Source organism: Emys orbicularis, chromosome 7, assembly GCF_028017835.1.
Source record: "Emys orbicularis isolate rEmyOrb1 chromosome 7, rEmyOrb1.hap1, whole genome shotgun sequence".
Lineage (NCBI taxonomy): Eukaryota > Metazoa > Chordata > Testudines > Emydidae > Emys > Emys orbicularis.
In genome coordinates, this window is record NC_088689.1 from 109,164,690 (window position 1) to 109,183,490 (window position 18,801).

At 44.9% G+C, this 18,801-nt stretch overlaps 1 protein-coding gene across 4 annotated transcripts in view; it reads left to right on the plus strand.

The window, feature by feature from the left end:
- The window catches only part of CHCHD6 (coiled-coil-helix-coiled-coil-helix domain containing 6), a 182,550-nt gene that overhangs the window by 109,248 nt on the left and 54,501 nt on the right, over positions 1-18,801 (plus strand). For 2 of the 4 annotated variants that reach the window (XM_065407771.1, XM_065407772.1), the window contains one exon: positions 16,722-16,829. The exons of the other annotated variants lie outside the window; for them this stretch is intronic. In XM_065407771.1, the coding sequence (XP_065263843.1) occupies positions 16,722-16,829 (108 nt within the window). The remainder of the gene's footprint in view (positions 1-16,721; positions 16,830-18,801) is intronic. 4 annotated transcript variants of the gene reach the window in all.

Sequence of the window (18,801 nt, forward strand, 5' to 3'; positions counted from 1 at the left end):
TTTAGGGTCAAAGTGTAGAATTTCTTTGAAAATAAAAATAGAAGGAGATGAGGATGGGGTCTAGAAAACACAAATTGGATTAGAATGTTTTCAAGGCTTTTAGAATAGCAATGAAAAGTATTTTTGGTTTACATTTAAACTGTCTGCCACAGTGTTTGCAACCCAGACATTCCTGTTCTTATGCACTAGCCCAGCAAAGTGAAACTCTTTTTTTCATTGTCCAGGCAAGAGAAATGTAAAAAGTAAATAGCATAAATGGTGACACCTAAATAACACTAAAATCTGTTTTAATGATCATATGTGTTTATAGTGACACAGATGAAATGTATTTTCTGAAATATGGTTTTTATCTTGGCTCGGAGTCCTTTAATATTGTGTCTATTCTTTTTGCCACTATAGTGCATTTCATGTCTAAATTCCTCCATTTTTGTGTGCCAGTAGCATTTTCCAACTCATTGTTCCACATGTACTAACAGCTGTCTTAGAAAAAATCAGGGCCACTCAGAGGGGCGGGCAAGTGGGGCAATTTGCCCCGGGCCCCACAGGGGCCCCCACGAGAATATAGTATTCTATAGTATTGCAACTTTTTTTTATGGAAGGGGCCCCCAAAATTGCTTTGCCCCAGGCCCCCTGAATCCTCTGGGCGGCCCTGGAAAAAATATAAGTTTATGAGAATTCTTTACTATTCATGAGTCCAGAGAAATTATACTGTTAAGAGCAGCATTTGTACCTCAGTTTGGTACAACAAACAGTTGGCCAACATGCAATAAACTGGAGTAACAACGTATGCAGTCCAGTTGGATCAGGTCCAGACTGCATGATATTTAACTACATAAATAGATTATACAGGTGTATGTAAATGGGGTGCACAGCATATTATATTGTATTCTTTTTTTTTTTAATTATGACTGGCTGCCAAAGCATCACATAACTTGTTATAATTCCACACTGGTGCTTGGACAGTTTGGTTGTTGCAAAAGCTCACATGCAGTGTACTTATAAAATCAAGGCGCTGATACATCCCAGACATTTTCAGAGAACTCTCCTTAGTAAAATTTAAATTGTTATTAAAAGAAATTGTAGATGTGGTAATCAAGACCTGACAGTCTTTTCTTTAGCCCCCTTGGAGCAGAGAGAAGATATTTTATCTGAGTGTCCTTCCAGAATTGTGTAGCCAGTTGGTGAGAATACATATAACAAGGATATAATATATAACATAAATAATGAATTCTTAGAGGAGAGTAAGACCCCAGGTTATATCCTGTATTCGTTGTTATAGGCTGTGTGTCAAACCTGTTTTTAGGACAGCCTTCGGTTGGATTCCCTTGAGGTTTATTTGACCTCCCCTGTTCCTTGTAAGATGAAGACCTGCAGCATATGTTACCATCTGGTAATGCAGCCATTCCTCGAAATGGTAAACAGTTGAGATCAGTACAAAAGTTAATGATTTCCTGAGATTTAGCAAGAATGTTCTAGGGTCTTAGAGGTCCCTTCCCCTTCTCTTTGTGCCCCTAAGAGCAGCCAGTCTGAGATTTCCTACTTGCCCTTTCTTGTAATATTTTCTGTTGGAAGAGTAAGCAGACTTTGGCCACTATAAATAGAGATACTTTCTTTGGGTTCACTTAGATGGCAGCAACTGCCACCTCCCACCCCCCCGACCAGATCTCTCTTTTGGTTCCAGCGTGGTATCTGTTTTGAAGTTCACATTGTTGTCTTGAAAAAATAGCTTGGGAACCATGCTCTGGAAGCCTTGATTATTGGGAAAGGATCGCTATGCAGGGCTGGTAAATGTGAGTGGGGAAAAGAGTTCCTCATATCTACCTCTTTTGAATGGTTTCAGAGTGGTAGCCATGTTAGTCTGTATGAGCAAAAACAATGAGGAGTCCTTGTGGCACCTTAGAGACTAACAAATTTATTTGGGCATAAGCTAGCCCACGAAAGCTTATGCCCAAATAAATTTGTTAGTCTCTAAGGTGCCACAAGGACTCTCTTTTGAATGGAGAGTCTTAGAGCAGGGGTTCTCACAATAAATTTTTGGTGGCCTTTAAGTGTGGCCCCCATTCTTGCTGGTGGCAACTATGACAATTTTTCTTAAAATACTTACTTGACTTTAGGAAACACAAATAAATATGCACATATACATGTCCAAATCATTATAATTTATTTATGTAGGGTTTTTTTGGTAGACTCAATAATAAAAATAATGTTCAGTTCTCTATTCTTTACCGGATCTAAACAGAATAGAAACACAAATAAGGTGCTTTGCACATTCTTGTCTTTTGTTGTTGTTTTTGGTTTTGGTTGCCTTTTTAAAAAAAGCCTTGTTAGCTAGTAAAGCTCTGGATGGGGAGGTGGGTAGGGAGACAATGGGGGCCAGGGGCAATGGGGGGTGAGGTGAACCCAGGGTCAGAGCCCGCCACCGCACAGAGTCCGGGGCCGGAGGAGGCTGCGGGGGCCAGGGACAAAGGGGGGGGGGGTGAGCCCAGAACTGGCACCCGCCGCTGCTTGGCTGGGGTCCAGGGTCGGAGCCCAAAGTCCCACGACTGGAACCTGCCACCTGCCGCCCCAGGGTTGATGCTCGAAGCCCGAGCCTCACACCCCTGGGAAGGTGGGGGACTCACTGGCTGTCTGCTCCTCCAGCGTTCGTGGCTCCGGGGGGGAGGGCCCAACCCCTTCTGGTGGCCCTGGGGGAGAGGCACTGCTTTGCGCTCCCCCTACCCCCACTGCCCAGGAGGCTGTGGCTGCAAGAAAAGCTCCTGGGGGCCGCATGTGGCTGCATTTGAGAAACTCTGTAGAGAATCACAAGCAATCTTGCCCTACATCGGGGTGGGCAAACTTTTTGGCCCGAGGGCCACATCTGGATGGGGAAATTGCATGCAGGGCCATGAACGTAGGGCTGGGGCAGAGGATGTGGGCTCTGGCCCGGTGCCGCTTACCTGGAGCGGCTCCGGGGTGGCAGTGGCACGCAGCGGGACTAAGGCAGGCTCCCTGCCTGCCCTGGCCCCGTCCTGTGCTCTGCCTTGCCATGCCGCGCCGCTTCTGGAAGCGGCTGGCACCACGTCCCTGTGGCCCCTGGGGTGGTGGGGGTAGAGGGCTCTGCGCGCTGCCCTCACCTGCAGGTACCTTCCCCAAAGCTCCCATTGGCCGAGGTTCCCTGTTCCCAGCCAATGGGAGCTGCGGGCGGTGGTGCCTGCAGGCAAGGGTAGCATGCGGAGCCCTCTGCTCCCCCCTTCCCCAGCGGCCACAGGGACATGGTGCCGGCCGCTTCCGGGAGCAGCACGGGGCCCGCGACACCATGGGGTAGTTTGCCCACCCCTGCCCTAAGCTCTGTGTTGGAATACACCATCTAGGGATTGATGGTGCCACATGTTAATCATACTGAGCACCTTGCTTCTCCCTGACAGCTCACCATCTTTGCGTGTGTGTGTGTGTGTGTGTGTGTGTGTGTGTGTGTGTGTGTGTGTGTGTGTGTTGCAGTAGTGCTCAGAGGCCCCATTCAGGATTGGGGCCTCATTGTACTAAGTGCTGTACAAACATATATGAACACACAATTCCTGCCCAAATTTGCTTACATTCCTAAAACTAGAACAGAGTTGTCTTGGATGGAATGAGAGAAAGTTCCTTTGTGGGTATATGTATCAGTATTCTGAACTTACTGGGTAGGACCAAACATTTGTTTATGCTACAAGGTTCCTTTATCAGGCATTGTTTGTTGAGTACTGAAGAATGCAGGATGCCACCCCCATCCGAACTCATTGAGCAACAAACCAACTGAAGGAGAAGACTAGTCATGCTGTTTAGTCTTGAAGCACTAGACCATCTGTAATTCTGAAAGTAGTTTACCAAGGTGAATAAATTTGATTATCCCCATTATACAGATAGAGAAACTCAGACACAAACAAGGTCACACAGATTCTGCTAGGGATGAAACTCAGGTCTGCCAACTCCCAGCCCCATGCACAGTGCACTTGACCACCACTGCTCCTGTATAACAAGAAGAAATGGGAAGTGGGGTGGTTCTTCCCTCTGCAGGATGCTCTGTCTCCATTCCATAATCTCTCTCTCAGCCCATAACAGACCAATCCCATCAGTCATGGTGGATTACTGGATTTACCTTCTCTACCTTGCGTGTGCACACACCTAATCAGATTCCGTTGTCCTGCATTTTGTCACCTTTTATCAAGTACCACATTTGAGTTTGTATTTTAGTATACTGAGGGGTGGGGAATGAAAATGGGATTTCCCCTACAGTGAGTAAATTCTACTTTGCAGAGGCCATACTGCAGCAAAGGTCAAAGAAGCACAAATCAGGGAGACTGCTTCTGTGGCATTTATAGGCATCTGAGTATCCCTCTCTTTCATTCTCCAGCCCTTTTAAACAGCTGCAGCTTTGCACAAGTGTCCAAGTGCACTACTGTTTTTTTTCTCTTAGTATTTATATGGCTCTTCACGTATTCAGAGTGCTGTACAGATCTTAACTAACGTGCCTGTGAGGCAAGTGGGTAAGCCTTATTATCCCCATCTTGCAGGAGGGCAAATAAAGAAATGAAGTGCTTTGCCCCAGGCCACATAGTCAGCAAGAGAAGCACCAGCTATTGGCCACTGCTGAAGGCAGGCTACTGTATGTGATGGACTAGTGGTCTGATCTTGTGTGACAGTCTTTGTTCCTAACCACATTACCTGAACCTAGACTCCACCTTCCTGTGAAGTATCTCAAGAAATTGCACAGCCATCCTCCCTGCATACTGCTCACTGTCCTGTCCTGGGTTCTATCCAGTTTGCATCTCTCTTCCAAAAAGAACCTCCTAGCAACAGGAAGCCAGTGAACAGACCTTGGAAAATAGGCAGTTCTTTCAGCACCTTCAGTAACATGCCCTTGTTGTTTGCGTGCTATGACGACTTGGAGCACTGCCATGGACGCACTGTCTGTCTGATTTTATTATAATTGCTGCATTATTATTTTGCCCTTTGTTAACCAGTGGAATTGAAGTCTGGAGACTCAGAACTTTTCCTCCCTCCTTCTGTGTTTAGCAAACTCTGCACATCAGTAACCACCCACAAAAGAAGCAGCATGTACATAAAAGACCAGTGCTCCCCACCCTTCACTTTGCTTCACATCCTTTTCTCAGTGCTCAGAGAGCCATGACTCAGACTGGGTTTAGAGAAGACAACTTGTTAATCCCCTCCCTGCTACAGAGAATAAAATGGCATTTCATTCCAAGCTGTATTAATGCGCTTGCTCCTGGGATAAAGCAGGCATCCCAAAAGGCAGTGGCCAAATTTTTTTTCTTTTGCGTTGTCTTTGTCTTCTTTTGAGTGTTACATTTAGATTAGCTTCTGAGGATTAAATGTTATTACAGCCCCTGAATCTGTTAAGGGGGGGAAAAAATCAGTGAAGAGGTTACGGCTTAGTGCTGGCACTCAAGATTTATCCTCAAAGTGCTGTTTTTTTAATTTCATTTATTTTCTTTTGTTGAGTTTGACCTTATCTTATTTTTGTTATTCTTTGCTTCCAAATTTAAAAAAATATCAGCATGGTTGGGTGTGGGCATATGGCATTCTTTAAAAGGTAAAGCTGCAGAGTGGGGTAGGGGGATTAGGAAGTTGTTAAGAGATAAAATTGTTCTGGAGCTGAATAATTTCCCTCTGAGATCGTCTTATGGTCTGTTGAACTCTCTCTGAAGCTGCTTACCAAGAGCCCTATTGCTTAGCTCGCTACACTGAGAGGACTGAATATGCCATGCACAGTTATCAATGAGAATTTAAAGAATGCTCCTATCTTGTCATCCTGATAGAGATCAGCTTTGAAACCAAGGCAACTTTCCAATGGAAAGTCTGCCATCAAGATTTACTCCACATGGGACCTCATATCTAAGAGTTCATTTAATGATTCTAGGATCTTTAAACTTAATGGACATGAGTATTTAAGGTGATTATGTTAGAGAAACTGACAAGTGGTAAGTATCCTCCTGGGCTTTGTATGGAAAGGAGAACTGCACAGACTTGGCACCGACATGGGGTAAAAAGCTTCTGGACAGACTGAGAGCTTGGAACAGCAAATTATTCCGAGTTCAATCCCCTGAAAATGAGGATCCTATTAAATTTCATAACAGACTTTATAGCAGCAATAGGCCTTCACTGAAAGTGGCAATCATGAGCAAATCCCCGAGGAACTACCAGCTTTTTTTGACTGGTTTCTTTAGCGTTTGGGAAGGTTCAAAAGATCATGCTTCGTGTTACTTTGTTGGCTCATGAAATCTTAGTCTGATATGGGACAATTTTTAACTAGCCCCATATATTTCTTTTCTGAGGGGACTGCACACGGGTAGAATTCTGAAGCAGACATAAAGTGGAAAATACTGAAGCACAAGAGGAAGAGGCAGGGACATTACGGGCTTCAAGCAAAATGGCTGTGGGATTTCTCCTATTATTAGATTAATAGATTCATGCATGGTTGAATTAGGGGCCTAAACAATAGGGAGATAGTAACTGTCAGGGCTACAACACCAGCTACCCCTTGGAGCTCATCTTCACTTCATGTTGAGGTAAGAGCAAGACTTACCCCACAGAAAAAGGGTCTGCTCTTCCCCCTCCTAACGCTATTCATGCTGGTTGCTCCCAGCCCTGCCTTCAGTGATTCTGTTCCACATGCATTTCATATAAAGGGATTCCATCACAGCCTGGCGTGCAATGCACTGACCCCTTGTGCCGTCAAACCTGGTCTGATTTGGGAAATTGACGTATTGCTGAAACTGGCCTTCAGGAATATGTTCCCCCAAAGTGATATGTAAAATGGTACAAGTGCTAGAGTAGATGGGACAGTACTGGCTTTAATGCCATTTCAGAAAGTGTGAGCGAGTCTTTATAGAAACAAGAGTTAATAATCCTTTCTTAAATGGAGTTGAAGGTAGTTTGCCCCATTTACACTAGCACTTATCCATTTTCAATACTGTTTCAGGAGGACCATTGTTAAACTGTTTCTAGCTGTACATTGATTTCAGGGTCTTGTACTCAGACCATTTGTAAGTTTTCTGTTCTCGTGGTCCCTTCTGTCCTGGGAGGGTGGGGTATTATAATGAGGGTTGCACCAGCTGTGATGGAACTGCATAAATGTTCTAGTTGGCTCACTTTACTCTTCCTGAGAGTGGTTCTTAAAGCCTTAAATACTTACTGCCACAGTGAAATGTTACCAGATAGAAGACATGACAGTTTGGATAAAGTGTGCTCTCTGCAATTCTTGGCATTCTAAGATGCTTGTGTCTAAACAAAAGCATATCCCTCCCGTGGCCCAGTTCATTTAATGATATCCCAGTTCTGTATTTACAATATTGCCTCTTACTTTCTTGCGTTATTTAGGATGATGAGTGAAAACGAGTGTACAAAAACTGTACAGGTTTGTCACTATTGCAAAACCAATGTGAAAATGACAGTTTCTCCTCACAAGTGCAGCAGTTGCTGTAGGTCAAAATCAAGGTGCAATGGTGTAGCTGTGGGGTGGGGGTGGGGGGTTGGGACTGGACTAGCAGGGGAAGAAATGACAGACTCTGTGGAATTCACTAGGGACTTTTTTGTTGCTATTGATTTCACATGGAAGGCACTCGTACTATGGTGATGAGTGGCAGCATAAAACCCTAAGATAGGTGAATAGTATAAAGTGCATTGACAGAGCTGATTCTGATTACTTTCAGCAGCAATAATATATACCCCACCCTTAAAACAAAACCATGGTTAACATAGTCTAAAACATGTTAAACAAAGCTGGCTGGCAGCTCAAATTTACGGCAAGACACAGACTTCTTCATCAAGAATAAAAGTGAAAATGGAACCAGAGCACTTACATGGTTGGTTTGGGGATTGTGCAGTGGGAAAAGCAACATGGCTGAAGCAAGAACATAAATTTCAGGATGTTTGTGACTCACCTGGATGTAGTTTTCCTACATGACTCCATACTAGTGACTTTTTAGGCCTTCTCCTCCCTCTCCCAGGGAAGGTGCCCTGCATATTGATTAGTGACCTCAGGTTGGCCAGCACTGGATGCTTGCAGCTGCCTTTCTGTGTGCTGGTGGTGGTGATGGCCAGGGGTTGATATGAGGCTCAGGTCATCTGGAGAAGCCTTCCAAAAAATTGTGATGTCAGAAGCAATAATGCCTCAGAAACCACTTGTAACCAGTGAATTAATGACTTGTTTGCTAATTAGAAGCCCAAGGCAAAGCTGAGGCAACACTCCTAACAATCTGGTCATTAATTCACTAACAACTGATTTCAAGGGCAGTGTTGCTATTTTGAACAGTAATTGTATTCATGCTTCTGAATTATATGCTCTTTATGTGAGATACTTCTATTTATTATTGAATGTTAAATTCTCCTCATGGGGTGATAGGAAACAAGGGAACGTGATATTGGAGAGTATTGAGGGGAGGGATACTGATGTTCTGAAGGTCAGAGATTCTATATTCCAATATGTGCCCTGAATCTCTTCTTCCTGAGATGATAGTCATGACATAGCTACACAAGCCTCCAACATGGTGAGTTGTCTCCTCAGAGATCAGTGTCCAAGCTGCCCTTCTTTTCCTTGTAGAGGGCGAGAGATAATTTTATAGCATCATACTCCAATGAGCACTTTATGGATGATCAAAGTTCTTCAGCTAAAATAGATTTTCATGTAAACCGTAGTGCAACCAGTAGCTTTCCGCATAGAGTCCCATTAACATTGAAACCTCACAATCAGTAGACCCTCAGCCTAATTTCAGTATGCCTAGGCCTGCTGGAGTTTGGTTCACGCTTCTCATCCTCACCTTCTGCTTCTTCCCTGTGTCCTGAGGTTGATCCCTGGAGGTCTCTTTCCTGCATGATGGGACAGGTGCACACCCTGCTTTTCTGCCAAGCCCTCCAGGCCCATGTCTAATTCGGTAAAAATGTAGCACTTGGGAGACTTCCTTACTGACTCCAGAGTGGTCCATAGGGATACTTCTTCCTTGGAAAAAATTTTTCAGCAGTAAGCTGTCATCGACTGGAGCTGACTCGGATTATCATTAATAGCTGAAGGCAGGCACCCTGAAGTTGGTGCTGGTCACGTTAACTTGCATGAGAGGCTTTTGGTGCCAGTTTGAAAGCATATGGTTTCCTCTGAATTGAAAAACATGTTCACTTAAATGGTTTTCTATTGGAATTTCTTGTGTTCTTTAAATACTTTGTTGAGATTGTGTTGCTTGCCAAGACCTGAGTTCAAGGGTTTGTGTTTCTCCTGCAATAGCAACATTTCCAGTGTTTAAAAGGGTGGGTGAATGGTGGTGGAGTCAGTAGTGAGTGAATCACACAACATAGTGTAAGCATGATGTGCTGTGGGGCTGAAGCCATCTCCTTATGCATGACATGTCATCCTGAAGCTTAGATTGCAGAAAGTGCCATGGGGTCTTTAAGCTGAAGTGTTTAGTTCCAGTGTCTCACCTGAATTCTAATTCGGATTACTTAATTCTGTCTGTGTAAATTTCACCTGCAGCTTCAGTTGGATACACTATGTAGTGTCTATAATGTATCTAGTGTGGCTGTTAGTTGTCATGTCCACCCCAGAAATGCCTGCATTTTGGTGGTGGGTAAAGTAAATACTGTAGGAAGCTGCTAAAATACTTAGCACCTTTCATCCTGAAGGGCTGCAGTCTGAAAGTATGATGGAGGGGGTATCACTACAAGGAAAACATCTCTAGCTTTGTGAGAACATCATAAACTCCTCTCTTGCAGACCTCAGGTCTTGCAGGTACAGTAAATAAGGGTTGCTTTTGGAATTTTCACATCTGTATAGATGAGGCATTTTCTCAGGAGGTCGTTACACCCTAAACGCTGTAGCACTGACCATCCAACCTTTTGTGTTCTTAGAGCCAGTAATTCATGCATTCAGTGAACTGCACATACTCCATTGCTGATCTGAGGTCTTAACTGTTCTTAAGTGTTGTTGTTTATCTTATTTAAAAAAAATAAATCCCTGTTTGGGTCACCTGTAGGGGCTAAGTTTTGTTTCAGATGCAGTTACTGCTTGCTATATTTTCTGCCTTGTGGGAGCTCAGCCATCCTCCTTTTCTGATTCAGAGAGCTCCTTCCAGCAACAAGGTTCTGACTCATTCCTGTTTCACTTCCAAAGGCCATTTTACTGCTAACTTTAGACTCTTCATCTTTGCTTGTCAACCTTAGTAGCTTGGCATCTTTGGATGAAATGGTGTGTGGTGTTTGCAGGCATGAGATCAACTTCTGTTAACTTCAGTATCTCCTGGCAAGGAAAAGAACAGGCTGTAATTTTCCTTTCGGCTTCAAAACTGGCAGAGTTCCTCCAAAGTCAATATCCTACGTTCATCACTAGTAAAGAATCTATGTCCAAATATACATTTGAATTGCCTGTGAAAAAGTATTTTCTATTATACCACACAACTTGCCATCTGCCATGCAAAATGCCAGTAGAGACGAATAGTTATCTAATTTGCAGGTTCACTGGGATGGGGCCACGTCATCCTCCTTTTTGTGCAGTTTTGAGAGTACCGGCATTCAACAGATAACACAAGTAGCCACACTTGTAGAGATTATATTGGTCAGTCATTATATTGGTCATTGAAGTTACTTTGACTTTGTCTAGCAAAACAGCCTGAGATATAAATTGAAGCCTTCTAGGGGCACTCATCAGTGAAATGGAGAATGACTGCTTATGTTTAGTGAGGTTAAGAAAACAAGTATGAGCACGGGAAGTAGCATTGGGCTAAGTACAGTACGGAAGTCAGGAACCGTCAGTTCTAGTCCCAGTTTTGTCCCTTGTGGTTTGTGTTTTATATTCCTAAAAGCTCATATTTCAGGGCTTCAGCTGGTCACCTGCAGGAGTCAGAAAGGGTCATCCCCCCCCCCCCCCATCCCCCTGCCCTCCAGCAATGTACTCTGGGTTTTCTTGATCTCCTTCGTTTGAAGCATCAGAGATGGCCATGGCTGGTGATGGGACACTGGATGGCGTGGGCCAGGGCTCTGAGGTGGCACCAAGCATTCTGTTTCTCACGTGCTGATTCGGCTGATTCTTGCTCACATGCTCAGGGTCTAACTGATCGCCATATGTGGGGTAAGGAAGGAATTTCCCCCCAGGCCAGACTGGCAGTGACCTGGGAGGTTTTTCGCCTTCCTCTGCCATATGGGGTATGGGTCACTTGCTGGGATTATCTGTATACCTCTCAGTGAGTTCCCTGCAATTGCAGGGGGCTTGGGCATTGGTGAACCTCAGTCTCTTCTGTTCTCTGCCTGTGGCACATAGTAGTTTAGTATCCTGTGGGCTGTAATACTCTGGTCTCATTTCAGTTGTTGGGCTTAGTATGTGGGGGGTGGTGTTGGCCTGTGATATACAGGGGGTCAGATTAAATGATCGTTTCTGGCCTTGAACTCAGACTTTGGGCAGGTCAGTTAAACTGAAGCAACGAGGTTCATCATTTGTGAACTAGGAAGACTACCTGCCTTAAAGGGGTATTTGTGGAGTTTAATGTTGTTAAAGCTCTTTAGTACAGGGGCTATGTATTATTATTATTGGGTATTAAAAATAGCAGTGTAGACATTCGGGCTCGGACTGGAGCCTGGCTTGAAACCCGACAAGAGGGAAGGGAAGTGTGAGCCTCCTAGTTCTAGCCCGAGTCAGTTGACCTGGGCTCTAAGACTCTCTATTGCTAGTCTTTTTTTTTTTTTTGCTGTGAAGACATTCCCTAAGTCCAAAACTCCTTTTGTCTTAGGTGGAGGCTTGTGATTAACTTATCCTTAGATACGTTAATTGAGGGGTGTTCATCATTATCAAGAGGTCTGTAATTCATAGAGTCATGAGTACCTCTAGCAGTATGTCTGCACTGCAGTTAAAAACCCACGGCTGACCCATGCCAGCTGACTTGAGCTGTGGGGCTGTTTAATTGCAGTGTAGATGCCTGGGCTCAATCGGTAGCCTGGGCTATAGGACCCTACAAGGTGGGAGGTCCCAGAGCTTGGGCTGTAGCCCGAGCCAGAACATCTACACTGCAATTAAACATACACGTGAGCCCGAGTCAGCTGGCACAGGCCTGCCGTGGGTGTCTGATTGCGGTGTAGACATACCCCGAGTTTAACAGTACAAGGTAGCAGAAGGAAAGCGGTATTTGGGAGGCCTATAACTCAGAAATCAGTTGTATTACTAATGGTATCCTGTGCCCCCACGAGGCACACCAAATTTCAAAGCACTTTGAATAACTGCTCAGATTTTAGAGAGACAAGGTGGGTGAGGTAATATAGAGACAAGCTTTCGAGCTACACAGAGCTTGTCTCTTTCACCAATAAGAGATATTACCTCACCCACCTTGTCTCTCTAATCTCCTGGGACCAACATGTCTACAACAACACTGCAAACAGCAGATTTTAGAGAGGCGCTTACAAGAGTCGAGTTTAAACCATAGAAAATGGTGGGCATGGAAACCCCTCTAGCTGTTTTTCTGGACTGGTGCATGTGCAATATAAGTGTACATTTTCTTCAAGTCGGATTCCCGAAACATTTAGGGGTACCATAGGCGCCGACTCCATGGGTGCTCCAAAGCTGAAGTACCCATGGGGAAAAAATGGTGGGTGGAGATCACCCACTGGCAGCCAGCTCCCATCCCCCCAGCACCTCCTGTCCACTGGCGGCCCTGTGGATCAGCGTCTCCCCCTTCCTCCCAGCACCTGCTGCAGATCAGCTGTTCCGCAGCAGGCAGGAGGTGCTGGGGGGAGGAGTGAAGACCAGGCGGTCTCGGGTGAGGGGGTGAGAAGAAGAGGGGTGGGAGTGGGGGCTTGGGGGAAGAGGTGGAGTGGGGGTGGGGCCTGGGGCAGAGCCGGGGGCGGGGGTTGAGTACCCCACGGCACATTAAAAGTCGGCGCCTCTGGTGGGTACCATACACTAACTTGGGTAAAACTTGACAGATTGAGACCTTTTTGATCTGCATCACATCAATAGTTTGATCTCTAGCGCTGTGCAAAATACCAAAAACCCAAACCTCACCTACAGTTTTTTTGTTTTGTTTGTTTTTTGTTTTTTTTAAATGGCTATTTATGGGTTCTTATATGTCTGGAACCCCTGGCTCAAATAACTCCAAATTTTGGTCACTAAACACTATCCTGCACCCTCCTGAGGCACACTAAATTTCAAAGAAACCAACTAAGCGTGTTGATTTTAGAGAACTTCGAAAGGTCCACCTTTAAACAGGTGGCACAATGCAACCTTAACAATAGTGGCACTCCCATGCCACTAGAATATAGCAATCGCTTCACCCACCACTGAAATGCAGCTATCTCTGGGGTGGAATGCAGCAGCTGTTCAGTTGCAGTGCTGCACAACTGTTTATGATGACAGGAGGTAAAGCAGCATACTGTATTCAATGGAAACAGCAAAGGGAATTCCAGGAGGCAGAATTTAGTTATCTGAGCTGGAATTTATCCAGAACACTGAGGCTAATGGCGCTATCCTTATGAGAAGTCCCAGGGGTGGTTCTCTCTATTTTGGTCCACATTGTTCTCTTACTTGATATAACATAGTATTTGTCATAGCAGATTGGGTTTTAGTTCTGCCCAGCGTAGTAACTAATCCACAGCTGTGTCCAATCCCGATGCTTTGGAGGAAGGTGAAACCAGATCAGTTGAAAAATGTTCTTGAATACTTGAGGAAGGGCAGGAGTGTTTTTTCTCTCTGACCATAGAGGTTATGCTCTTGAAACATATGATTTGGGTACCTCATCTTAGTATTTGTAATAGAATATTATTGGATCATGGAAGTCAGAGATTGAAGAGATCTATTAGATCATCCATTCCATATTCCTGCTAAATCAGTCACCAAATGACTATCCCCTTTTTAATTCTAGCTATGTTAGTGAACTGACCTGGTGGGGGAGGGAATTCCAAAGGAAGTAGTGAGGTCATGGTGCTGGGTTTGTGATATTGCAGTATCCTGTAGTCCTTCTCCTTGATCACCAGCTGACAGCTTCCCAGATAGTTTCCACAGCTATTTTCTCTGTGGTGGTGAGTTTGTTATTTATGAATGAAATGCTTCAGTTGTGTTTTAATTTTTGGCTGTAAATGCTAAGGATGCGATAATCAGAAAAGAAGAAACCTTTCTTTGTCCTGTTCGATGTATTCCTCCAGAGTTATTTTCCTGACATGTTAGAGACGCTGTCTGTGACAGCCAAATACTATCAAAGGGAGAATGCAGTTTTCCAGCTCAGCTAGCCACTTGTAGGTTTTTGTATATGTGTAATATCATACCACAACATACCACAGTACCTGACCATTGCACCAACATGCTCACTCTAAAATACCCACAGCAGGCCTTGTGATGCAAAAACATCCCAGCATGTGATTCCCAGCTGTTGTAGACGTACTAGCACTTCCTCCCTCCAAGATAGCGCCCTAAAAATAGTAGTGTAGCCAAGGTAGCACAGGCAGCAGTGAGTAGTGGCATGGACGAGCTGTGCCAAGCATGTGTCCACAGGGTTCAGGCCGTTGCTCACCGCTGCCATACTATCTCAGTTACATGCCTGTTTTTAGAACACCGGCTCGGGGAGAGCTAGCGCGAGTATGTCTACGCAAGCTAGGAGTCACAACCCCAGCTCATAGTGTAGACGTATCATCTATTACAAGTCACTAGCGTATGTCAATCCTGACCTGCAACACCCCGAGCTATCTATGCCCTGAGCCCTCATACAGCTCTATCAATGCACCTCATTTCTGACCTGCCACATCACCTGATATCTCAGCCCTGGGCTTTTCCTGAGTAGATGCATGAAAATGTCTAGGTTTAGATTCCCACCCCATCTTCCCCACAAACTCCTTTGTAACTGCAGTATACAGTTCAGTCTGAATACAGTTCACCAGAGTGTAAAAGAGCAACCTGCTATGGCATCTTTTGACTACATCTGGGACCTCTGTAACAATCAACTAGTTTGCCTGGTGTATAGTAACCATGAGGAAATTGCTCTCCTGCACTGGCCTATGGGGCTGCTATGTCCTAGAATGATAGGGCTAGAAATTTACTTTGCTGGTGTATTTTTAGTTGCAGGACAAAATAGTGGCAAATACAGGTAGGGGTTAGGGATTTTTTTGAGAAGGTTGGGTGGGGGAAGGCCACAGTTGTGGGATATTCGAGTCTCTTTTTATTTAAACAACTGACTTCCAGAGTTGGGAACTCTGTCCCAGAAGGGTGGAGAACAGGGCCCGAACCAAAATCCTGCATCTGAAAGCTCATGAACTCAAGAAAAGTTAGGTACCGACTCTATGACCCAGAGATGTGCATGTGATGGAAAGACGGAGGTTTATGTGGGCAGGGACTGGGCTGGCCTCCTGACTCTGACTGACTGACTGACTAGGAGGAATGAGCATGTTTTCCATTAATCTTTAGAACAGAATATCCTCCTGTCATTCTGTTACTGCAGCATTTACAGCCCTGTTTTCTCAGTGCGACTAACCCCAGGGGTAAGTTTAAGATTAAATGGCACTTGCCTCTACCAAAGTTTTGTGCAACAACCACCCTTGAGCTACCCCATGATGGACTCTTCTTTTAGTTAAACCTTCTGTCACCATGCAGATACTTAGGCTTTGTCTACACTGGAACTTGGTTGGCAAAACTTTGGTTGTTCAGGGGTGTTAAAAAAAACACACACCCACAACGACAAAAGTTTTACCAACGAAAAGCACCGGTGTGAACAGCGCTTTGTCAGCAGGAGCACTCTCCTGCCGACAAAGCTGCTGCCGCTCCTTGGGGTTGGAATTTTTTATCAGCAGAAGAGCTCTCTCCTGCCGACAAACAGAAGCTACACTGGGTGCTTTTTAGCGGCACAGCTGTAAAAGCTGCGTAGTGTAGACATAGCCTTAATGTCTTCCTCCCAGATGCAGAAGGCTCCCCTCCCCTCCACCTCCCAGTCCTGAGTCCATGATCTTCCTCCTACAGGGCAGCTTGCTACCAGCAATCAGCCGGGTACTTCTCTGTGGCCTGTTGCTCTGCCTTGTTCCTGCATCTGCCCCTGGGGGCTAGATCCCAAGGATCTTGCCTTAATCTATCCCTGTAATAGCTGGCTGTCTCAGTGTGTGTGTTGGGGAGGGGGAACTGTTTGATTAATTGACAAACATTCTGACAAACACTTTTTTACTAGCCCAGAATTGATGGTGGAAATTCTTTAGGAACCTTGCTTTAACCTCCCAGGCACTCTGCACTTCTTCATTGGGTTTATATTTATGCAGAGATGAATTTTCCAAGACCGATGAATGCAGCTGTTGGCTGGAGCAGCAGTTACCTGCCACTGCTGAACAGCCAAGAGAGGGTTAAAGAGAAAACCTCTTCTGAGCCACTAGATTGGTCCTGACTAAGATGAATGTCTAATTCACTCCCAGCGTCCTTACTGCTGCCAGTAATAAAAAGCTTGCTTCACATATTCACCCCACTGCAGACGTTTCTCTTAAATTAAATATCAGGAGGACATATAATAGCACGATTCCACGCCAAGCCAATATTATCAGATTGATGTCAGCAGTGATAATAAAAGAAGGATAAGTTGATGAGATTTCATTTATTAAATAAAGGGAATACACGGAAAGAGATAGGAATTGGTAACTCTCAGCGCGTCGAAATGCAGCAAGATCTCTCTGGCTCCATGCTTACCTCAAGGGATGGCAGAGAGAAAGATGCCCTTTGTTTCATTTAAGAAAACCTCTCCCTTCTTTTCCAGACAAAGACCTGATTTAGCTTACTCAGTGGGAGGGGGAGAGGAGGATCTGAAATCCTGGATTTCATGTGTACACAGCCTTCCTTCCTATTGGACAGCAGAGAAGCAAAGGTTTGTTTCCCCACAGTTTGATGAGAGAGGCAAAACTAATGAGTTATTTTATTTCTAGTCTTAGCTGTTCCTCTTTCCACCTGTTGACTTACACCTTGCCCAGTACGCAGATGGGGGCATAGGTTATGGACTTAGCCTTTCATATTGATATGCTTCATTTTTCTTCCTGGGGCATTGTTCAAGCCCCTAACCTTGCAACCCTGCCTCCTGTCCTTTCTCTCAGCCCCTGTAGATGAGTCCCATCTATCAGTTTCAGTAACACTGGTGGGAATTATAACTCAATATGTTAAACAAGGTCTAAGAGCCTAGCCTTCTCTGGAGCCAGCATAGTTGGGTTTTTTTTGTTTTGTTTTTTTTGTTTTTTTTTTTTAAGAATATCTTTTTTTCCTTTTTAAAAACAGAGTGAGCCTTAAACCTTTCCAAAGAAAGCCCCAGATGTCACTGCACCAGACCCCTTTTTGCTGAGCACCCTGTCTTACCAACAGCAGCCCAGTGGGGAGGCTAGAATGCCACCTTCCTCAGAGCAGTCTGAGCCTACTGGCTGTAGCTAACCGAGGGAGGGGAGGTACTTCAGAGGCCAAAATGGGATCTCACTCTCAGGAGATTATGGAGGTGTCTGAAGTAAGACATTCTGCTGGATTCCATGAGGCTCCTCAGGCTTGGCTCCTTCTCAGGGGGGTTCAGAAACACCCGTGAGCAGGGACAGATGAAGGCATAGGTACAACGGGTGCTTGGGGCCATAGCTCTCAGTCATGCAGTGATGTCACAATCAGAGTTCCCAGGTTTAAAAACAACAATTAAAAACGTGATCCAAGAGGAAGCAGCACAGTGATGTCTGCCTGAGGCTGCACTAGCCTCGAACAGAGGGAGGAGCAGCAGCAGCCACTGGAACTAGGAAAGAAACTGCTTAGCCTTAAGTTCACCACCAGAGCAGTCCAGGCACCCCCTTTTTTGAGGGAGCATGGTGGGGCCAGGCAGGCACAGGCTTAGGTGTCCCATTGGGCTCTCCAGGATAGCCTCCCCTTTGATGGGGTTCGTACGGACATCTGGGCTAGGCTTCCTAGCTCCACAGGTCAGACTGAGGGCTGGTGGGAGAAATGGTGGAACCTCCCAGATGCTACCTGCTTATAGCACCAAAATCAGCTTTCACACTTGCAGTGTGATCTTCCTGCTCCATCCATGACATGCTTTGAGCATTAGTGAGATAGTTAACAGACCTGGCATCTAACTTGTTATTGGGCACCTCATAGATGGGACAGTCCACCCCTTTCAGAGCTATTGTTTTAGGCTATTTACAAACTCAGGCAGACTTTACTGCATTGGTTACACTCCTTCAAATTTTTAAGGTTTTCTTTACAACTATGAGACTCCTTTTTTTGAGTGAAAGCAGAGGCCTTGTCTAAATACAAGTTCTACTGATTTACCTAAGTAAGGTGACAAAACAGACTTAGTTAAATCAGTGCAGTTAACTTGTGCAGACACTCTTAAATCGATTTAACAATGTTTTAAATCCATAATCGACTTAACTGTCTTTGTGTTTTATTCCTCTAGTTTATTGATCTAAACCTGTTTAGTCAAATTGGTGCAACTTGTGTGTAGATGAGATCTTGGCTTTCATTTTGAAAAAAAATATTAATTTATTGAAGCAGGGATAAGGTGTTTGTGATGACTCTGGCTAACTGAAGTTCAGTTGCTGTGTAAACGCTCTGCTCTTTGGGCTGTTCTGTGAAGCAGTAGCAAATACACTGGTAATGCAGCTGCCTCCCAAGCAACCTCTGTCACTTTACATGGGTTGATCTCTCACCTCTTGCAGGGGAAAGGCAGTGGCAGGCACCTCACCAGCTGCTTTCTATAATTTGGTTTTGTTTTTAACCCTGTGCAGTGCTGCCTGCACCTCCTGGCACAGTCTGGGCAAGAGGGTGCCATGAGCCCTCAAGTGTGTCCTAACTTGTCATTGATCTTAGTCAGTGAA